The sequence below is a fragment of the Eptesicus fuscus genome, chromosome 10, assembly GCF_027574615.1.
Source record: "Eptesicus fuscus isolate TK198812 chromosome 10, DD_ASM_mEF_20220401, whole genome shotgun sequence".
NCBI classification, from domain to species: Eukaryota; Metazoa; Chordata; class Mammalia; order Chiroptera; family Vespertilionidae; genus Eptesicus; species Eptesicus fuscus.
This window is the reverse complement of record NC_072482.1, coordinates 72,506,220-72,530,540: the sequence shown is the minus strand read 5'-3', so window position 1 is coordinate 72,530,540 and position 24,321 is coordinate 72,506,220. Positions and strand designations below refer to the sequence as shown.

General features: G+C 41.4%; 1 protein-coding gene across 1 annotated transcript in view; it reads right to left on the bottom strand.

The window, feature by feature from the left end:
- The window catches only part of NHSL1 (NHS like 1), a 91,451-nt gene extending 67,512 nt beyond the window's left edge, over nucleotides 1-23,939 (bottom strand). Inside the window, 1 exon segment of the mRNA XM_054722624.1 lies at nucleotides 23,873-23,939. Coding sequence (XP_054578599.1) covers nucleotides 23,873-23,888 — 16 coding nt within the window. The 5' untranslated portion in view covers nucleotides 23,889-23,939.
- Between the last annotated feature and the right edge of the window lie 382 nt (nucleotides 23,940-24,321).

Below are 24,321 nucleotides of genomic sequence, written 5' to 3'. Positions count from 1 at the left end.
ATGCCCTCTCCCCAGCAGAGTGGACTATCCGCTCCTTTGTGGCTTATCTGCCCCATAATTGTGCTTATCTGTCCCCCCTACTAGGACCGTCACTCCCTGAGGACACGTACCTGGCCTTTATTGGCTTTGGAGAAGCCAGTAAGTTTGTTGATTAAACTGGCAAAAATGAATGAATACATAATCTATTCCTTGTTTGTAAGGAATTCCATTGGATTGAAGAAGACAGATATAATCAAATGTTAATAAGACACATTTTAAAATAGAGGGTGCTCTCTGATGGGGGCTGGGAGGAAATAATATCAGAGAAAACATGATGGAGGTGACATATGAGCTAGAACTCTGATGGGTGAGTTAGACTTTCTAGATGGAGAAGGATATGAAACACATTCCAGCTAGATAAAAGAGCAAGAGCAGAGACACAAAAAGAGAGTCATCTGTGTGCTGGGAATATTGAGTCACATGTATAACGGATGGCTCACCTTGCCTCTCACAGCCCCAGGCAGCCTTGCAGCGTGCACTGCATGTGGGTGGCTGTTAGCTGGAAACCACATTTCCCAGACTGCCTTACGCCTGGGCTTCCTGATTAGCAAGCTGGTGAACTTGGCTGAGGACTTGAGTCCACATGCCTACTGCTTTTGCTATCGCTGCTGCTAAGACTGACTCTTGAGGCATTTCAGTGGGCGTGGTAACTGAAGTCCCAGCATCCAGTCTCTGCTTTCCTGGGGGCGATAGGCAGGGTAGGTGGATTTCATTTAGCTGGCAAGGTACACACCTCTGAGGCAGTGTGGTCTTGGAGTCAAACACTGGGAGCCAGCTTCTGGTTGCAGCAGCGATAACAGAATGGTGGGCCATTTCTGAGGGGTGTTCTGTGATCACTCCTGGGAGTTCAGCTTGGGCTTATTTCTCAAGCTTTTCGAATGATCCAGGTTCACACACCCTGTGTTAAATCCCTTTCTGCTTATATCACAGCCTGCAACTGAACCTGCCCAAGACAATCGGCTCTCCCAATGGAGTGACAAGGTGGGGTTTGCAGGGGTGGCAGTGGGAGACAGGGTTGGAGAAGTAAAGTCAGGACCAGTTGTGAGGCACCTTGCCTATCAAGTCAAACTGAGAAGACCTCATTCAGTTAGTAATGGTTAAACATTAAAGTTTTCATACAAGACAGTGATGTGTGTCTTAGGAAAATTTTAGAGACAAGGGAAACTGAATTGAAAAAGTAGACAAATTCTATAAATCCAAGGTAATGAATGTTGAAAGAAGGAACGAAAATAGTCTGTCCTCCTTATGCTAATGATTACCCCATGCCTAAGCTCTGGCTGCATCATAACATTTCTGCCTGTCTTAAATCCTTTATTTATTTCAGGCAGGACACCAACTGTCCAGGGGGTAGGATATGGTCATTCACCTACTGACTCAGGTCAGCCTCTAGTCCCACAAGTCTCTCTTTCGATTTCATGTGGTTGGGCAATATTGAGTGAATATGTATTTTAGTTCCTGATTATTCCTACTTTGACACACTGACTTTTTTTTTCCTAAGGGGTGGGTGGTGGGGGTTGCATGAAGTGTATGCTCAGGATCAAAGTCCATAAATGGGGAAAAAAACATTCTCTGTACTTATTTTTTAAATGTTGACTTTTCCCCCATCTTAATTACATATCATTTTGAAATACTGCATAAATTCTAATAAAGAACACACAAGAACATCTAACCACTCTCAGTATTTAGGCAAAGAACATCAGACAATTACCTTAAGGCAGTTATGAAAGCAATACCAGAACACTTAAATACAAACAACATAATCTACACATTATATTTATTAAGCAAAAAGGATTTATTAAGGCATATTAAGGAGCTTTCAGAACCTCCAGGAGGGCCAGAGTATGTTTACATGCCACACAGCTGGTCACCACTGATCACGTGCAAGTCTGGATGCCAAGTGTCCATTCTATCAGAAGCCAATGCCAGAATCTAAGCAACAAGCCAGTGCTGCTGAGCTTATCAGTAGATCCAAACAACTGCCTAACATTTTTCCACTTGGCATCCAAATTCAATGAGTGGGCCTGGTTGACAGAGCCTCGGTCACATATTTGTACTCTAGCTGCAAGGGAGTGTGAGTGTGAAGGTGCCTGGATGGAGGCTGGTGATGTCATTTATTGAGATGGGGAACTCTGGAGGAGGAATGGTTGGAAGCAAAAGGAATCAAGACATGTTACATGTGGGCGGTCTGTTAGGCATGCAAGTAAAAATCTCACATGGGTAATTGCATGTGAGTCTGAAGCTCAGAGGAGAGGCTAGAGGAGAGGCCAGAGCTGGAGATTAAATGCAATCTGGAAATGAGTATATTGAAGGTACTTAAAACCACTGAATGAGAGCATTTAGGGAAAGAAGGCAGGTAGAGAAGGGAACAGAGGGCTAAACCTTTAGGCTCTGGGTCAGAAAGAGGAAAAGCCATTGAGGGAGCCCAGAAGTGGCCCGTGACTGTTGTGTCTTGAAATCCGAGAGAGGAAACTGTGTGGGGTGGGGCTGGGGAGTAGTGGTCAACTCCACAGAATATGCTAATAAATGAAGGCAAAGACAGAAGCCCCTAGTACTCTAGAGGAGAATGCACAGCACAGTAGAGGATCAGAAATGCAGATTCAGAGAGATGAACAGCGAAGAGGAGGAGGGAAGGCTGGGAGATCAGATGGAGACCATCAGCTTGATGAGTAAGTTTTGCCCTGAAGATAAAATGGGTGGGCACTAAAGGCTATGTGAGGTCAAGAAAATAATTTCAAACACTGAAATAGGTCATTATAACTTCCTTAAAAAAAAACCCAAAAAACGTTTGGTTTGTTTCTCTTCAAGCTCTCTTAATTTGTTTCTGAGTGCATGGGTCACTGAAAAGCCTTTTTTAGAGTCACATTACAAAACAAGATTCAACAATCTGGGTTAATGAATAACAACCATCTTCAGGCATAAAGATGGGCATTGTTTCCTAAATTAATGAGTTTCATTAATAATAATTTTTTAAAAAGCCCCCGACCTCCCATCTTCACCTTTTCATAATCTCTCTCTCTACAGCTTTTGCAATCATCATCTTCCCACCTACGAACAATGACTGGGTTCAGATTCCAGAACATTCCTGAAAAGAATCGCTCATTTGGGCTCACCAAGGACATTACGGGAAGTCAAGCCCACAAAGTCTTGCAGCTCATCCAGCATTTTTTATTTATTATTTATGAAGAAAAAATTAACCGAGGGGAAGGGGGATGGGAGAGGCAATGGATTCATGAGAATGTTTTAAGATAAAAAGATGGAACAAATAGCTCCAGGAATAGAAGACAGTGGGACTAAGCCAGGGGGGGGGGGTTACTGGTTGGTTTACTGATATGAAATCATCAAGAATATGAAGTCCTGGAACAGATGAGTAACTGAGAATAAGAGAACTTCTCTGAGGATTTAAAACAGGAAACCAAAACCTGTGTCTATGCTGCAGGTCCAGCCTGGTGCCAAATGGCAGGACTGCTTTGTATTTTATAAGCACAGAATCATCCTTAGGGAAACAAAATAAAAATCATAGCTAGGAGCTAAGAGTGTTTACTGAGCATTTCATGTCCACTATCTCATTTAACTCATGGCACAGGCCTGAGGTGTTTGAGCTGTTACCATGCCCAGTTTTCAAGCTGAGGAAATGGAGATCAGTAAGAAGCTAAGTCATTTTCCAAGGCTACATAAACGTGCCAGGTGATAGTGTGTGAATTCAGTCCAGGTCTGGGATGCTGGAGGCGCCTTCCTAACTTCTCACCACTCCACAGGACCTCTGGGGATACCTATGGCAGGACTGAGCACTTAGCTAAGCAGACAGAGAGCTGAGCCCCATATACACTTACCCAAAGCAAGAGAGCTGAAAGCCAAAATTAAACCTGGATTTTAAGTATACTTTTTATTGGGTACAGAAAAATACAAAGATTATAAATGTGCAGCTCAACGAAATGCCAGAGTGAATGCCTATGCAACCAGCATCCAAATCAAGATATAGATGGCTACCAGCTCCCAGAACTCCCTGCAGGCCCCCTTCCCCAAAGGTAACCACTACCCTGACAATCACCAGAGATTAGTTTTACTTGGTCTTGAATTTTATGATTGGAATCCTACTCTTCTGTCTTTGGCTTATTTCATTCAACATTATGTTTGTGAGGGTCATCTATGTGGTTGCATGTAGCAGTAGTCTTTTTATTTGTATTGCTGTATGATAATAGAATTACTTATCTATTGCATTATTAATGGACATTTGTTTTTTTCCTAATTCTGAATAGTGCAGCTATGAACATTCTCATACACGCCATTTGGTGAACAAATTTATACCTTTATGTTGGGTAGATTCCTAATAGGGGAATTTGCTGGTTCATAGGGCACACATACACTGAGTGGCCAGATTATTATTATCTCTGAATGCATAATAATCTGGCCACTCAGTGTAAATCCTATATAATAAAAGGCTAACATGCAAACTGTCCCCTCGACCAGGAGTTTGACCAGCAGGCAGGCCGGCCAACTGCCCATGTCCCCTCCCCCTGGCCAGGCTAGCCGGACCCCACCCATACACAAAGTCATGCACCGGGCCTCTAATATATATATTGGGTGTATATATATACATACATATATATATACATACACATATATATATGTATGTGTATGTGTATACACACACACACACACACACACACACACACATATATATACTGAGTGGCCAGATTATTATGCGTTCAGGGATCACAATAATCTGGCCACTCAGTGTATACTAGTATTTAGCTTTAGTAGATACTGTGAGAAAGTTTTCCAAAAAGAAAAGCCTAGCAGAGTGATTTAAAGATTTTCTTCCAAGTTAAATGGGCTTTCAAGTAAAAACAGAATTTTAAAATACTGAAGGATAGCCCCGCCGGAGTGGCTCAGTGGTTGAGTGTTGACCCATGCACCAAGAGGTCACCGGCTTGATGCCCAGAAAGGGCACATGCCTGGGTTGCAGGCTCAATCCCCAGTACAGGGTGTGCAGGAGGCAGCCAATCAATGTTAGATGTTTCTCTCTCATCAATGTTTCTATCTTTCTTTTTCTCTCCCTTCCTCTCTCTCTCTTAAAAAAAAAATCAATAAAAACATTTAAAATTTTTTAAATACTGAAGGATATCATAAATATTATCATTGGGTCATTCTTGAATATAAGAAATAAACTAAAAAGCTAGTCTTTGTCTTGGAAAATCATCTGAATGATGGAAGTCATGATTCCCAAAGCTTTGTGTAATAAAAGCTAAAGAGAAAATTGGCTGAAAGGGTCTTAAAAGGATTGGTACGCATAGTAACTGGGCTGGCTACAAACTAAGGTAGAGAGAGAGGAGCCATTGGCCAAAAATTCCAATTTCTAATCTCACACCTTGCTATGTGAGACCTGGAACCTTAATGCCCCTGGGCCTTGGCTTTTTCACATTTGTAATGATAGACTGGCCTTAGGTGAGCTCTACGTTCTGTTTGGGTACAGAATTATGTGACAGAGAGAGATAAAAGACAGAATGCTTCTGTCCTGTCAGAAACAGCAAGAATTCAGTCCTATATACTCATTATTTTATGCACCCAAGGCTAGAAGATATAAAACCCGAGCTGTACTTTTTTTGAAAGACAAAAACTAATAAAATAAAAATTGAGGTTAACTGGGTTGATACATGAGGAAATGCAGGGGAGTTTGAAGGGCAACTTAAGCATGGGAGAAAACATTTTGGGATCTGATAAGGAAGGAAGTCTTTAGGGGGAAAATTTTTGAAAATATTTGGCCAAAATGATCCCAAGATTTAAAATGTTCTTTTGGGTTCCTAAATTGTGATGTTAATCACATTTTGCCGTATACAGCCCCCAGTTTTTCTTCGTACATATGCCACTTCCCTTCCCTCTCTTCTTGTTCCCAGAACACCTGTAATATATGAAACACATTCCAGTGGGTTTGCCACTTTCCTATTTTTATTATGTTTTTCAATAACTGCGGTCCTTTATACTTTTCTTGAGTCGAGAGCTTAACTTTTATTCTTTCTTGTTTAAAAATAAAAATGTGTAAATTTACTAACTTTGCTCTGCATGCAGTTTTAGCTACATCCCATCAGTTTTAAAATTTAACTTTCTCTGCATCATGACTTTCTAAAATGTCTGCTTTTATATTTAAATATCCTCTTTTACTTCTTCTTCTTTTTTTTTTTTTAGCTACAATGCCAATTAATAAAGCTTAAAATAACCTGACACATGGTCTTAAAAGTTGAATAAAACCCATCTTCATAGTATCCATAAAAAAGTTTGTCATGTTTGGTAAGTTTTTGAAATTTTCCCAGAATCCATCCTTGCTTCTTTGCACTTAGATATGCTTTAAGAGGGTAAATGCATCCTGTCATGTGTATAACATTAGCTCGTCTTTGCTTTGCAGTGTTTAAACAAGAAAGTAAATTGAGCCAGCTGTATAAGCAGCACACAAATCATGTCACCCTTCTTCGTCTCCTCCTCTTGATCCTATTGACCATCTGAGGTCAAGCCAGCGCTGTGAGGCTGCACTGAATTTCTCATAGATAACGATTTCTTTTGTAAATACATATTTTGGGACTTAAAATTCAGCACAGAAAAAAAAATTATGGAACACCAAAATCCATATAAACATTTAGATGACCATTCTGATGTGGCACACAAACAGCAGTCTGGGACACTGAAACAGAAAAGGCAAGAGTGAAAAAAAAAAGAAAAAGTTTATTTTCTTAAATCTTAATCTGAAGTGACAAAGGAGTAATAAGTCTTATCAGGCTTGTGGGACCATGAAAACAAATTTCCTCATTTACACCCGTGAATAGCAGCTGAATCCATAGCTCCGGATAAATGGCAAGTCAGAGTGAAGCTGGATTAGCAGTGTCCAGCATTTCCATATGAACAGTAGGAAGAAGTGGGTACCTACTATGACCCTGACTGATCCACTTAGGAAACGGAATACTCCAAGTGAAAAGATCCGCTGACGCTGCAGTGTGGCGAGTGCCAATGAGATGCACAAGAGCCCACGCAGCATTCACACACACAAATGAAAGGCAGAAAATGGGCACGAACAGTTATCAGGTCCAGCCAGGTTCCAGTCAAGATTTGCGCGCATTATCCCAGTGAAAGGTCATGAAAATCCTGTGAGGTAGGCGTTTTAGCGATGAAAGAGCTGAGACCCAGGGAAGTTCAGTGACTTGTCCCATTGTCACAGCGTTCCACGTTCCACGGGCAGAGCCAGTCATCAGTGATTTGAAAGCCCCACAGAAGACAAGAGCCTGTGAATTGGAAGCCAAACCCTCCTCTTTATTCCTCTTCTATTCCTCCTCAAGGTACATGGGCCATTTTCTAAGTCATATTTTGTAATTCACTGAGAGCTGGTAAATAGTATATATTTAAGACTCAGATGAGAAGATTATGAAGAGAAAGCAAGTTATTTGGCATAATTATAAAGCTTCTTTAAAAAATCCTCACCCGAGGATATTTTCACTTAATTTTTTTTTTTTTGAGAGAGAGAGAGAGAGAGAGAGAGAGAGAGAGAGAGAGAGAGAGAAGAAACATCAATCAGTTGCCTCCTGTATGTGCCACAACCAGGATCGAACCCACAACCTAGCTATGTGCCCTGACCGGGACTCGAACCTGCAAACTTTTTGGTGTATAGGACAAGGCTCAAACAACTGAGCCATCTGGCTGGGCTATAGGCTTTTAAGTAAATATATTCAGATGATTATATGATAAGTCTAAAATATCAAGATTTTGTTTCTTGTTTTACTTCAAAAAATATATTCTTAATTGGATAACTGAAATAATACAGAAGTAAAGGAGCATGGTAAAATGAACAGGGCGAGCCAGTTTCCATCACAAGGAAGGGATGAGAACACATTTAGAAGGGGCAAAAACAACAGCAACAAAGCAGATCTGAATTAACAATTGTGCCAGGTGTTAGGATCAAAGTAAAAAAGGAAAAAGACAGTGACAATTTAATAGCCAGCCTGGCCTTCAAACACCACTGTGCAGTAGGTTTGCTCATCCTAAGTAAATGTTTCTTTTGAAAAAGTAAATATGCTGAGACAAAGGAAAGAGACTGGCTCAGAAAAGCAAGAAAATATAGACAATATCTGAATAATAAAATGCATGTGCAGTGGATCAAGTAGAACTGTCATTTCCAAAGCAAGGATTATATCTCAATGTCATTACACATATAAATTAACCAAAGCAAGCAAAACAAAATGTGTCAAGTTTTTAAACTTTGATGGCAGTGGTGGTACATCAAGTCAGTAGTCTGTCTTTCTAATTTTTATTCTTTGACTAGTCATTCAAAGAGTTATCTATAAGCTTATTATTTTGTGTTTTGAGAAAAAAAATAATGTGTAATTCGTGACTTGTCCTCTAGAAAGATGTAGGCAATAGTCCATTTCCACAAAGGTAGGTGATTAAGTAGGTTATCAACTCTGTTTATTTCTGACTCTTCTCTTATCAATCATCCTGCACAGACACAACTTTCTCTATTTTGATACTAAGGCAACTGTTTTAATATTTAATATGGACAAATTCACCACAGTGGCAAAGCATAACCCAGACTCAAGTCTTTGCTGTCCTGTACATCACAACTAAAATGAACGGCTTTTAGAATCACAATACAAGAGTACAGTACTTCTTAAAGGAAGTCAAAAGCAAATCCTTCCTTTTCTTGAACGGATTAGTGTATATCCAGCATTTAGGGTATGAGGGTGGCCTTTGACAAAGAGAATGGCTCTCATGAAGGCAACATTAGAAAAACAGTGCTAAAAAGAAGTCAGCATCTCAGATGTCCTACTTTTACACAACACTTGGAAAAACCGAAGATGAGCCTTTGATATTCTACTACCACAAACAATCTTCATTCCTCCAACTTATTATTGTTAGCCTTTCCTGCACGAAGTCAGCATATAATAATGTAAGATCCCTTGGCTGATTTTTCCACTGGAGCCCTTAGAAGTCTGAGACATACTTAGAGGCATGCTTTGGGTCAACTATGATGTTCTAGAGGTCAGGGAAAGGTCAGGGATCAGCCAGAAATAAAGACCCCTTACAGCTGTCCGAAAGGGCATTCAATTTTAGTGTTTGTCAGATATAGTGCATTCAATGTTAAAGGTCCACTGGAAATCAAATCTTCTAAGAGAAAGGTTCCCAAACCCAAAGATTCCTATATCCCAATCCCATTTTGGTTTTGTTGTGCTGGTGTAGTAGTTTTCTACTGCTATTATAACAAATTACCATGAACTTAGCATCTTAAAGCAAGACCCATTTATCATCTCACAGTTGTGTAGCCCAGCAGCCTTGGCTGGGCTTTCTGCTTAGGGTCTTACAGGCCTCAATGGAGGTGTTGGCTGGCCTGGGCTCTTACCTGGAGGCTGTGAAGGTAAAATTTGCTTCCAAGCTTATTTAGTTTTTGTCAGAATTCAGTTCCTTCTCAGTTTCCTAGTAACTCCCTCCATCCTCAAGCCAGCAATGAATCCTTCTCACACTTAGAATCTCCCAACCCTAATCCTAACCCTAACTCTAACCGACTTCCCCTTCACCATCAGCGAGGAGAAAGCTCAGCGCTTACAGGTTTGTGTAATTACATTAAACCCACCTGGATAATCCAGGATAACCCCATTATTAAAGTCTCTGAGTAGTAGCCTTAATTACATCTGTAAAGTCCTTTTGCCATACAGTGTAACATACTGACAGGCATGCCACCAGAGGGTGAAAGTCACGGGACCCCAAATTTTGACTATCACAGTTAGTAGAGTGGAGAGGTCGTTTTCCATTAGGTAGACTTCTCAATTCCAGAAAAGACCATTATTACTCAAAAAGACCAAAATTCCTCAAAAAGACCATTTCACCTTGATAATCAATTATGAATTAATCATTAAATTGTTTACCTGTACTTTCCTTAATGGATTACTATTTTTAGTTTGCACCACCATTCCAGGTTATAAATACTACAACCCTAGACCTCAATTCTTGACTTTGGTTGACAATATCCAGATCATTTACTCCTCCAGAATATTGTGGTACTGCATCCCAATCAGTTTTCCCAGGTAAAATCTGAATAATTATAGGACCTCTTGGCATAGTTACTTCTTCAAAGACAAATAATCTTACTTAAAATCTCTATGCATTTCAACTGGTTAGCAATTATTTAGCGAGAATAGCTGGCATGAGCCAAAGCATTCTCAGCTGTGAACAGTTTATAACTTTATATAAGGTTAGGGTAATACTTTCTACTTTATCTCCAATACTAAGTTGAACGACACACCAGAATTTTTTCTCATATTTTTCAAATATTAATGAAAAATTCAACCAACATTTATATGATTCTTGGTATGATAATGAAAGACACATTCCCTGCCTTCTAGATACTTAGTGCCTAACACAAGCTGTATGACATTGTGATGGGGACACACCGTGGAGGGGTTCAAAACCAGCTTCGAAATATTTGTTATGGAGGGAACATCTGAACTGAGTCCTGTCAGTCAAATCTAAATGTTAGCCAGAAGAGCCTGGCCGGGGTGGCTCAATGGTTGAGTGTCGACCTACGAACCAGGAGGTCATGGTTTGATTCCTGGTCAGGGCACATGCCCAGGTTGCAGGCTCAATCCCCAGAGTGGGGAATGCAGGAGGCAGCCGATTGATGTTTCTCTCTAATCATTAATGTTTCTATTTCTCTCTCCCTTTCCCTTCCTCTGTGAAACCAATAAAAAATATATTTAAATGTTAGGTAGAAGAAACAGGGGAGAAACAGATATTCATTCTAGGCTGAGGGTCCTGGCACATGCAAAGAAAGACAAAAGTGAATATGCATAGAGGAAAAGGCTAGTGACCATTGAGGCTGAAGAGGAAGAGTGGGAGGCATTCTTTCATGAAGGGCTCCTCTAGGTCATGTTAAGGAAGTTAACTTTATCCTAAAGATAATGGCATGGTGGGAAGTGGGGGTTAGGGATGAAGAGTGTTAATCTGAGAAGAAACACATGAGGTCTGTTATTCACATTCTGGGTAGAGTTTGGAGAAGGGATTAGAGAGCAATTAGCCTAGAATCAGGGAGTTAGGAGCTGATAAGCCAATAAAAGCATGAAATGCTAATAGTTACCACATTAAGGCAGTGCTGGCCCAGGGGATGGAGAGGAAAGATGGTTTCCAGAACATGTTAGAGAGGTGGGATTGACAGGAAGGGGAGGATGCCAGTGTCCTGCTACTTCTAGGCACCTTATCTCATTTGATTCCAACAACATCACCACATCTAGTAGGCAGGGCGGTCACTCCTTTATCAGATGGGGAGAATGGCTCAGAGAGGCTCAGGGGCTTCCTCGGACTTAGTCAATGATAGACCCAGCATCAGAAACTCTCTCTGACTCCTCATTTCTGCTTCTTGTGCAGTTTACTCACCGTTAACCACATCATGAAGATTTCAGGCTCACCATCCTGAATGTGCATGTTAGTAAGACCTCAAATGGTCATTAAATGATCGGTCCATCATTTGCATTTTTTTTTAGTTGAAAAGACAACCTATAGGTCAAAGTGCCTATAACGTTTAATAACTAGAACAGTTCACAGAGATAAAGGAGCGAGGATAAAGTCCCTAATGCAGCTAAGCATTCAATCACTCAACAGGTATTAATAGAGAACCTCTAGGTATACTCTGACATAAGGTCCTGAATAATAACCAGCTTGTTCTCATAATATCCAATACAGACAGAAAAACACAGCAACCAAACTGAACACATATTTAAAGAGAAAATGGGGAACGAGAACTGCAATGGAAACAGAATGAAATGCATACAGGAGAGCCCGAGAAAATAATCCAGTGGATCTGAACATTCAGAACCAGGGATGGGAGGACCAGATGGAATAAAATGTCTATAGAAATTTTAAGAACTCACTTGTTTCAATAATGGTTTGCTAAGAGAAAATAACCCCATATTTCTAAAGATAATTTTACCACTTCTCTTTTTTGGTCGGTGCTCTATTGCTCATCTACCAGACTATGCACTGGAGGGTGTGAGTGTGTTTAATTGAAAAGCCAAGAGGGAAGGAAGTGCATAGAGTAAATCCTCAGCCCTTTCAGAGAAATAATACACTTCAGACGGGTGCTTGAGAGAAGCCAACAGGGGCTTGGCCATTTCTCTGAGGGTGACCTGCTACTTCAAAGACCAAGAAGTGACCTGAGAAATGGACCACCCATCTCTCCCAGTCACCACAAACCCAGACTCATTTGTTCTGAATGTTTGAATTTCTAGACACACATTAACCTTCCTCCTCCTTTATGATCAGCTTCCCCCTCTTACAAGCCATCCATGATTGAAGTCGTTGCATTACATTTTTCTATCCGGTTGCTATAGAAAAGAAAACTCCAAAAGTTAAAAATCTTTCGTATTCTGCTTTTCGCCTCCATATTTTCAGCCCCACTGAAAGTAGAAAAGTCCACTTTTCTATTTTAAACTATCCTCAGAAAAGTCCATTTATTTTCCTAGAGACTGATGGCTCAAGTCCTTTTCACCTGAACTAGGTTACATATTACATTTCATTCCTTTAATCCATAAATATGGACTGGAATCCCTTCTTGGTGGTGCTATTGGGCTACACCCTTAAGGAGCTTAGAATCTAGGAGAACCTATCACTACCGCACACAATAGGAAGTCCATGGAAAACATGCAAATCGCACTCAGTGCGGGTAGGAGTCAGATCCTGCGGTCCCTGCTAATGATACCATGAAAGAACACACCGGGGTTCTATGAAAGGGTAAAACATGCTGCACTGATCCTGGAAGGACTGTTTGCTATTCCTCATAACATATCAAAGCTCAGCAAAACAAATATACTCATAAGAGTAAAAACTGAGCTGCTTATTAAACATGTAAGTCAGCACTCTGATTTGAATAGGCTCCCTACTGCTTTGTCCTCATTATCATAAAAACCATGAGAATCAATTCCCTCAAATTCCAACAGAAACTCTCTTATCAAACTTATTTAATAAAGACTGAAAGTACAACACAGTAGCTGTGTTAACTATACAGACTGCTACCTTTAAAGACAAAATGAGGTAGAACAGTCTTCATTCCCATCACAGAAAAGATGGAGGGTCTCATCAAAGACCATGCGCATCTGAAGAGAACACCACTCACCTGGGCCTGGAGTTTTGCAGGGAAGCCTTTTGCTTTTCTGGCAGACTAAGGATTGACACAGCTATATGTCCTGTAACTAAGACAACAATCCCTCTCCTCTGTGGTTTAGTTTCGGCCTGTGACTGACATCCCCAAATACAAGAGAAATTGCCAAGACTTGAGCTTTTATTGAGTGAAGTGGAGTTTTGGGCAAAGGAGTGGCATGATTCTTACGTTTTTTAAGGTTCACTCTGGCTGCGGGGTTGGAAATGGGCTGAGCTATGATAGCAGTCCAGGTAAGAACCAGGCAGGAAGGTAGCAGTGGAGTGGTGAAAGGGAGTCAAATCCTGGAATATATTTTAAAAATAGAGTTGATAGGATTTTCTGACACATCAAAAGTGGGGTATGAGAGAAAAAGGAGTCATATGACTTTTAGGTCTTTGGTCTAAGCAACTGGAAAGATGGATTTGCCACCTACTGAAATGAGGAAGACTGCAGTGGACTGGATGTGGGGGCAAAGGTGGGGGGGGGGCAGGAGTTTTGATATGTTCATAAAGTCTGTTAGACATCCACTTGGAAATATGGAGCCGGCACCTGGATATTCACATTTAAAGTTTGGGGAGAGGTCTTGGCTGGAGATAGAAACTCGGGAGTTATCAGTACATCACAAGGACTAGGTTCAGCGAAGGACTCGACACCGACCAGAGAATTCTCTTAGCATGAGTGAGCATTCTCATTGTGCGGTGAGGGAAGGACCCCTTCGGCAGAGAGAAGCCGGCTCTCTCATTTCTCCACGGCGCATCCATACAGGCTGGCCTAATTCCAGACATCACACAGAGCAGGAGACAGAAAGGTAGCTGCTCTTCACCCACAGAGCATGAAGGTCACTTTCCAACGGTGAAATGAGGGGAAGGGCGATTAAAGAAAATCTGGTCAAACACAGCCCCAACAGCAGCCTGGGAGAGCCCTGTGGAATGTCATGTGCCCAGGGAGTCTCGCCTATTTTAGGGGCTCCTGTTTTCTCCTCGGGCCACAGACACGTCATTTTTTGCAGATAACACCAACAATGGATCTATTCATCTATTTCATGAAGGTAAGTGAGGGCTGGGAGCAACTAAGACAAACTCATTCTCAGCCGAATTTGTTATCAGAAACAAAAAATATATATATATAGATAAAGATTTAGAATATTTGCCATGCCAACATTAACTTTCTATGGGACTCAAAAAAGGCACTCGATGGTTAAGCTTTAGATATTCTCAGTAGATGACTAAAAGAAGGCAAATATCAAACTGATGTTTTACATTTAAACCATGGCTTCAAGCCATCAAAAGATCACTCATCTGCACTCAAGTCCTTTCAACGTTTATGGACTCTCAGCATTTTTGGAGATGGACATACAAGGTCATCTTTTGAGTATGCTACGTTTTTGACACTTCCATTGTAATGTACTGATAATTCAGTTGGCCAACTTTTACACTCACTAACCAATTATCTCTGAGGTGAAAAACGGGCTGCCAATTACTGATAAAAAAAAAAGGAATATAGTGAGAAGAGAAACACCCCAGTGATTAAGGAGAGCTCGGTACCAACTCCTCAGCAATCAACCTAAAGTAGACCTACATAAAGGTAAAACTATCCATTGCTCCTTCTAAATAGAGAGAGATTTTTGTGAAATAAAACCTCTATGTAAGGATTAAGCTATCCATTCATCCATCCCTCCTTCTGGATAGGGAGAGATTTTGTGAAAATAAAACAATATTATAAAAGGCACCATATGAGAAGTCCAAATCTTGTTTTAAATTTTTATCAAGGACTTGTTCTGCCAGGAAACACTTCCAAAGTGGAAAGGTTTTGTCTCAACTGCTGTGACAGCAAACACTTCCGCTGGAGCAGTGAGAGCGGCATCAGGAGACTCGCTGGCTTCCACCACTTTCAAAATATTTGTGTTGGTACACGCTCATCTGCCAGACTATGTGACTTACAGTACTTTGTGTTCATCTGGGTGTAGTCACACAACTATATTTCCAGAAAATGTTACAGAAGTTGGTATAAATATTCTGCAATGGAAAACCAGAAGTCTCCCAGCCAGCGTGGCTCAGTGGTTGAGCATCGACCCACACACCAAGAGGTCGCCGGTTCGATTCCTGGTCAGAGCACATGCCAGGGTTGCAGAAGGCAGAAAATCAATGTGTTTCTTTCTCATTCATGTTTCTATTTCTCTCTCTCTCTCTCTCTCTCTCTCTCTCTCTCAAAAATCAATGAAAACGTGTTTTTTAAAAGTTATTGAAGAAAGAATACCAGCAGTCTATCTACCCTTCTCACTATGTAGTTATACTATATTTGCAAATTATGGTACAAATTAATCTTTACCTTCACAAGCCCGAGGTAAGCCTAATCAGTAACGTTATGAAGCACTTAAGAGAGGCCAGATTTAAATAGCATTGCTATAAAATAGAAACAGACTCAGAGATACAGAGAACAGACTGATGGCTGCCAGAGGGGAGAGGGGACTGGGTGAAAAAGGTGAAGGACTAAGCAGTACAGACTGTCAGTTACAAAACAGTCAAGGGGATATAAAGTACAGCATAGGAAATACCCTGTATTATAAAAGGCCTGTGGTCATGACGCCCTAATGGTGTCACAACCAAACAACCGGTCAGAGCTGTGTGGTGCAGGCGAGGCCTGGGGTCCTGCCTGTGCGGCGGGCGGGTCTGGGGCTGGTGCGATTTCACGCGCTGGGCCTCTAGTAGTCAGTAATATTGTAATAACTATGTATGGAGCCACATGGGTACTGGTAATATCAGAGGGAACACTTTGTAAAGCGTATGACTGTCTAACCACTATGCTGTCCACCTGAAACTAATACAAAACTATATTGACTATGAACTGCAATTAAAAAATAAAATGTAAGAAAGAAATAGTATGACTACATACTTGTGAGAAAATGCCCAGCATCTTATGTAAGTTGCTATTCAATACTCAGTATTTTACCAGGCAGATTCTCTTTTCACAGCCTGGGAGATCTTTACTCAAGCTTACATTAATGGACAGAGTCGGGATTTATTAAATCTCCTTCACTAATCTGTCAATTACTTTTATTATTGGGGTCATGGTTACTAGGAAAACCCTTTAAAAAGTCTTTGGCTTTGCTTTGTGCTCAAAGTTAATCTTGAAGAAAGAGGACTCCCTAGAAGTGGGCACAAGTGGCCAGGAAGGCAGCAGAGGTCTTGGGCGCAGAAGAGCGGGCCTGGGAGAAGGGCAGGAGCAGCGCGAGGGAGGTTCTCCTGGGTGGGGACCGTGCGTGGCACATGGCAGGTGCCCCCAGTATCTGGTGAGTAAACACTTACACTCAAAATTCTACCGAAACATTTTGGTCAGATTTGAGGAACTTCAGAACTATTTTGAAATATCAGCAAATTTTGGATGAATCTAGATATATAAATTATCCTTAAGTTGGCTAATTTATATATTATCCTTAGCCACCTTAAGGATAATATTGGCCCTTTTTTGCATAAAACTGGGTATTTTCTTATAGCAACAGTTTTCCAGGAAAAAGGGAAAGGACTAGAGCTTCCTTTGTCCCCTTAAAATTAGGAAAGGGTCTGAATAAAGCAAAACCTCAAGTCTAGGAGTCGGCTAAGGAAGGAGAGATGAAAAACCACGGGTGCTGGGGGCTTCCACACGCTGCCTTTTCTTTTGTCATCTCATCTCATCTCATCTCATCTCATCTCATCTCATCTCATCTCATCTCATCTCATCTCATCTCATCTCAAAGCATTTACAGGGGCCCCTTTCATTCACTAAGGAACTTTTTCTGTTTGGACACAGAAAAGTCACTATTCTCAGTCTGGTGTAACTCCATTTCCTCAGCGGATCTTCTGGCAACTCTGGAATCTCCTGACTCCTGCCTCTCCCCTGAAGCAGCCCTGAACCATGGGGCTGTCCGCTGCCTCCCTGTAAGAACACCCCTGAGAGAGCACAATCCACCTTCCCTCCCTCCCCCTTCCCCTCCCCCTCCTCCTCCCAATGTCGGCTCCCTCGGGAGAGCAGAGGCACCTGTCCCGGCTTCCACTCTAAAAGCGTCAATGATGGTGAACCTCGCACAGTTTCACTCAGTGAAATAAAACAAGAAACAACACGGATGTTCTCTTCTGGTCATCAAAAGAGGGATTTTTCCCTTTTGTTTTCAAATGCTATCTTGTGAAACTTCTCAAGAACCAACATATAATACAGAATCTGACCTTTGAAAACCATTCTCCACTTAAACAGAAATTCACATAAATTACATTTCATCTCATGGTTCCTAAAGCTCACTAGCTGCTATTTATACCTTTTTGTTATAAGAAGACATTCCAAAGAGAGAGTGGCCAGGAGTGTTCACATTCCTCTTATCATGCACCCCTCCACCCCCCCACACACACCCCCCTGCAACAAATTAAACCCAAGTTCAAGTCAGCATGGCTATCTGTCTCAATGGTTCTCAGGGCTAGCCATGTTTTGACTATAACAATAAAAATTCTAAACCCAATATGAATCAACAAAACCTGATAAATGTCATGTAATCAGCCGATGAAGGATGAATGCTGTTAACATTAGACCAAATAGTTTGTCATTATATTGCCTGTCAAGTGAAGACCTTCTGATTTCAAATTCAAACGCTCTGTATGATTTTATAATATAATTGACATTTTCTTTTCAAATTAAGAATATCCATCTTCCCACCCAGAGTCCCCAATACAAAATCTCACCAAGCTGTTTACTCATGCAAAAGCTATTAATTGCTTAAAGCCCCTCAGGTTTGTTTTCAGCAGTATTTGCTTCTCATATTTACAAGAGAAAAATACATACCCGGGCATACCTTTGTGCCTGGTTGACGGTGGTGATATGAGGTCCTGAGTGGCAAACTGCCTCTATCACACTGATCCATCTGCCTTCGTCTATTAACCACCACCTTCACTAACGCGTGTGCAGACTACTGATCACACCTTCGAAACTAGAGGGAGTTCAATCTGGCTTAGGTTTAACACAGCTCCCCCAACGGGCAATCAGAGGATAAGAAAAGGGAAGGGAGAAAAAAAAAAAAAAAACTAAAAAAGAAAGACACAGAAATCAGCAAATAGAGGAAACAAAAATAGGTAAAAATGAGACAGGATAGGTTAAAAATGGAGAATTTAACCGAAACCTTTGCCAATGCTTTTGGTAATTGAAGTCATTTGATTCAGTTCCACCAAATTAGCCAGAGCACTCTCTTTGCACAGAGCATGCTCCAGAGCAGGCAGACCCCCGCGCTGTGCGCTCAGGCAAGCAGAGCCGGTTAACCGCTCTTTCATTCCTTAAGGATGGCATCTCCCGGTTTATATTGAATCATCTATTCAACAAGGCGGTCTGGCTTCTACTGCCACGTACTTAAAAGCGAGATTTTGATTAGTAGTGGGAGAGGAAAAGGGGACTAGAAAGCATGACAAAGTTTTCGAGGGAGAGACAAAGGAAATAAAGGGCTAGCTTTGTTTGGTTTATTAAATTTCAAGGGCTTTGCCTGCCAGTTTGAAAAATGCATGATATCACCAGTGTGTTTATTAAAAGTGCTGCTTTAAATTGCAGATTGAGCAAGTGTGAATTCCCTTTGGTAGCGGTAGGTTATTGACTAACAATTATATGCAATTTTTGAATGAAAGGAGGGGGGGAAGAATGGCAGGACTATGGCTCTAAAGCCGCTGCTAAATGTATGACAGTAAAATGTCCAGATTCACATGGACGCAACATTTCCAGGGTCCCTTGCATTTTAATTGTTCAAGTCTTTTAAAATGATGTTCAGATCAAAGAGTGAAATGGCATAAACTTTGCACAAGGCTTACTTGACAGTTTATTACTGGATTTAGGAAGGGGTGGGGAACCTGCCCGAGCATAGGGCTGCTTGCTAGCTAACTTGAAAAATGCACTTGTTGCAGCACAGAAATAACAAATCTGTTTCTGATTCCAGACATTATTTTCCAAATGCTGCCAAGAAAAGAATCTAAGGAATTCTTTTACATACACAGCATACACAAGACAACTGGAGAGAGGCCTGTGATCTGCTCCGGGGTGCACAACGGGGAAGGAGAGGGTTGAGTTTTTAGTATGAACTGCCCTCTCGGGAGCAGAAGCACATGCCTGAGATAGTTCTGAGCTGTAATCTGCAACATAACTCTGCTATTATTAGACAACCTAAAGGCTTTCCTAAATCTGTAACTTGTGAAGCAGAAAAGGATGTGGACGGGACCCTGCCATGCTGAGCATGCAGGCAGCTGGGAGACACCCACTCCACACAATTCACCACGTTTCCAATCCATGAAACTAGATTTCTAGCTCTTGGACGATACATAAGACCTAAGAAAGGGAAAGAATCCAGTCCAACACCAAAGCCAGGTTTAAGTCTCTGTAGAGAATGCTGGCCGGGTAAAATCCAATATTAAATTCAGAAAGTTAAGGTCCAGGATGTTCACAAAGCATGCTAAAATTATTCTTAGAACACAAAAGGACTTATACTTAATCCTTTCATAAGAGCAATGGTTTTAAACTCAACTACACAGGGGTACCCTGCTTTACAACTTATTAAACTATGTAATGATCGAGCCAATGATTCAAAAGGATGTAATTTCGCATGCATCACTTCTGTTTTATTATTATGGGGGAGACTCAGCAACAGAATCCACTTTGGAGAGAAAGATCATAGGAGAATTCTGAAAGACTGAGTCATCCAGCAGACTGAGCCATCTAATGCAACTGTTTAAATTTTTGGCTCACACTGAGTTGACTGCAGTCAACTGAGTTCAATTTTGTTTTTTGTTTTTCCCCTTCTCAGTAGGATGAGTTCATAAAGGAAACTGGATCATTTATTGGAAATAAAAAGGCACCATTTTCTGCTTTTGCATGACTGATCATAGTGAGTGTATTTTTAACCCTTGTACCTACACATACAAACCTGTCTTAAACTCGCATTGCCATAAGTTACAAATGAATCATCAAAGCAGCTACACTGAACATTCTTATATTCTGTCCATTAACTACATCTCCTATCATGCTTTTTCACAATGTTATTTTACATAATGGGGTGAAGTGTTCCCCCAAAACCCACATCTACTGGGAACCTCAGAATGTGATTTTATTTGAAAACTAGAGGCCTGATGCACAAAATTTGTGCACTGGCGGGGCGGGGGGGATGTCCCTCAGCCCAGCCTGTACACTCTCCAATCTGGGACCCCTCGAGGGATGTCCCACAGAGATCGGGCCTAAACCAGCAGTCAGATATCCCTCTCACAATCCAGGACTGCTGGCTCCCAACTGCTCGCCTGCCTGCCAGCCTGATCACCCCCTAACCACTCCCCTGCCAGCCTGATCGATGCCTAACTGCTCCCCTGCCAGCCCGATTGCCCCCCAACTGCCCTCCCCTGCTGGCCCAGTCACCCCCAACTGCCCTCCCCTGCTGGCCTGATCGCCCACAACTACCCTACCCTGACAACCATCTTGTGGCGGCCATCTTTGACCACATGGGGGCAGCCATCTCGTGCGAGGGTGTGAGGGTCAATTTGCATTATCACCTCTTTATTATATAGGATTATATAGGATAGTCTTTGCAGATGTAATCAGTTAAAATGAGGTCATATATTGGAGTAGAGTGGGCCCTAAATCCAATGACTGCTGTCCTTATAGAGCAAACCACCTGACACAGAGACACAGGGAGACACAGGGAAGGCAGAGCCAGAGGTGCGGCCACAGGCCAAAAAAGCCTGAGGCCTCAGGAACTGGAAGAAGCATGGAAAGACCCTCCCCTAGAGGCTTCAGAGGGAGCATGACCTCGCCAACACCTTGATTTTGAACTTCAGCCTCTAGAACTGGGAGAGAAGAAATTTCTGTTTTAAACTACTCCGTGGTCATTTGTTACAGCAGCTGTAGGAAACTAATACGGATTTGTTTATCCACTAACCCGTGCCAGCAGGCCAATGCTTTGCTTACCAGTCTACAAGAAGATTACTACAGGAAATGAGATGAAACGTCTCAGTACTTTTACAGCTGTTTGACATTGTGGAGATATCCCACAGCACATGATTTTATGTTTTACAAAATATCTGTCTGTGATGGATTGGAAATTAAAAGTAGAAAATAGTCTTCACAGTTAGAGATGCACTACAGAGATCATTAATATTTATAAAGATGAACTGGTGTACTGCAATTAAGAAACTTACCATCTGAATCACCTCAGAGAAACTTAATTAGGTTCCATGCAGTTTTAGTGGTAAAAATATTTCATTCTAATTTTTTGAACAAAGTAAACCGTGAATAGTGTTCGATATATGCATGGTAGTTTGCCATTGACCATGTTATTTGATTAGCCAGAAACTCACTTCCCAGACCACGTTGGACCATCGATTATGCAGTGAAGGAACAACACATCGTGGCTTTATTAACCACGGGGACCTTGGCAGAACTTGAGAGAACATCCTCCCAGAGACTGGGAGCTCAGGCGTTGCTCATCCAAAATGAACTTGGGTGGAGTGGGCGTATCTGAGCTACTTCAATGGCAACAGTAGAGAGTGATTTTAACTAAATGAGCTATTATCCTGACAAGAAAGATAAAGATGACATCTCTCTTTACAAGAAGGCATTTTTTCTAGCATCAAATCAACCAAAAGCTGAGTAGACCAGACTTCAGAAAAAAATAGTCTAAATGGAGAAAAGGAAACCTGCATCAGGGTGGGAGGCTGTCTGGTGTGAATGTTTTCTTGTAACAAAAGAAATGCACAGGAACACAACTTAACCCCAAGGAAGGGCAGCCCTGTTTCCTTTAAAGTCTATGCAAATCATAACCGCAGACTCCATAGCCCTTAGAACCTCAGTGAGCCACAGAAACAGGCCAGTTAATGAAACCTGAAAATGCCTCCCCCAGAGGGGAACACACACACAGTGAGAACACAGAGCACCGCAAGGAGCCCTTGATATTCCTGTGCTGACTCTCAATCACCATTACTTTAGCCCGGGGTCGCCTCATCTGTAGCACAAAGGGCAACCTAGACATCATTACTGTAAACCAAGAGGCTACACATCCCAGGAAGAGAGCAAAATGTCAACTATCTGTCCTGGCTGCTGGGAGAGCAGAAGTGGGCTTTAATGGGGACTGTGGATTCCTAGTTAAAACACACACTTCAGCATAAAAGTACTCTGTTGTCATCACATGCCATTCACTTAACTTTCTAAAATGTCCTAAGTTACCACGGAAACTAAGAGTCCATGAAATTGATAGATTCTTTAATAAAGTGAAATTGCTGTTATGGGAATGGGTGGAGACAAATATGTTGAAGCTGCAAAAGTCATACCCTGCAACAACTCCACACCTGCATTCAATTAAAAATCTAAACCTTAAGCTATCATTAGATCATAATGATTTCAACTACACTGTGGAAATTACACTAGGTTAGCAAGCACCCTCATCCAATAAAACTGAATGTTGGCTCTGACAGTTACATTCTTGAGACAACAACTTTAAAAAAACACACACATTTTTTTTACAAAAATGAGCTCATAACTCATTTAATCTAAAATTATTTTTCAGAAGTATTCAAATTCATTTCAGCCTTATGCACTCCTTAGAAATCTACTGCAACTAGATAATCCCTATAGTATAAATTAATTTAATTCTTTGGAAGAGAAAAATGGGATGTTTTTTTCTTGTTCTTACCCCCTCAGTTTTATCAAATTTGTACCAACTGTATAAACAAATATCCAAAACTCAGTTTAATATTAAAGACTTGGGTGGTTTTTAAGGTGTCAAATTAGGGTTAAAAGCTGTAAAGGTTAAGTCTAGAGAATCCATGTCTTTCCTCATTAACAGACTGAGGACAAAGGAACAGTTAACAAAGCAAGCCAGGACCACTTTATTTCCAAAAATTGAAAAGCTGTCAAGAATTTCACATCAACAGAATGACATACACTGAAAGAAATGAGCAAAATAATCTATTCCAGTTCTGAGGAAATTCATTTTCGCTCCCCCATTCCAGCAATCTCATAGACAAACACACTCTCAAATGCTTAAATTAATTACATTCTGACAAGAGTTGGAAGAAAAACAGAGTTGAAGAAAAAATAATTGCCTCAAAAGAGAAAATACTCTCCCCAAATCAGGAAATCACTACATGTACTCATATATTCACCATGTTACAGTACTTGAGAAGTACTATCATCCATACATAGCTAGAACAAGAATTGTGTCTATAGTAAAATTAATTTCATTCCTGAATTCACACAAGAAAGCTTATAGCAGTAGAACTGTTCGCCCCTCCTAGTCATTCTGATCCTTCCCATGGGCAACTAACTCATCACACGCAAGTTTCCTAATAGGACTTATACTACCACTGTAAACTATTCCTACTTTTATTAAGTTTCCTTTAATTCTAAACTTTTAACTACTTTTGTCTATGACAAAATAGATACGAAACACACCCCAAAAGTTCTGGAGAACTATCTTTTCTGTTTAAAACAAAATTCCATCTCCCCAGCAGGAGGTCTTTCTTCCTGTTTGCAACAGAAAAAGAACAATGACTTTTTCACTTTCATACTTCACAAAACTCCCTCAAAACTTTGATTTTAATAGAACCAGCCGTGTGATTTGGACTTTGATGCTAAAGGACCATTTTTCTAACCGAGACCCTCACCACCCGCACGGACCCAGAGCCCCCTCACCTTTCAGGCAGAACATGGTGAAGCAGTCCCATGGAGGGGCTGTGCTCTGCGGCGAGCAGCCTGCAGTGCTAGGCACAGCTGTCTCCCAGCCCACCTCCCCAGCGCTCCCTGCCAGAGCGCGGGGCAGCCGGCCAGCGCCTGCGATTACAGGAAGCCACTGCCCAATCCCCAGCTTTCTGGCTGAGCCGCTGACACCTCCCTATCTCTCAGGCGTTGTTTCACACCACAGAATCAGCCGGGATCATCTTGGAAAGTGAGGGGCACAGGGGTAAGCGGTCGCTGTTCACAGAGTCCCAGGGAGGAGAACAGTGCAAGGGCAAGTCCACTGGTCTGTAGATCACAGTTTCCATTGCAGCAGATGCGGCAGCTCATGTGATCAACAAGGCAAAACAGAAATCACTGGGCTCGGTTTAACTGTTTGCTACTAATTATGACTATTGTTGGACTTC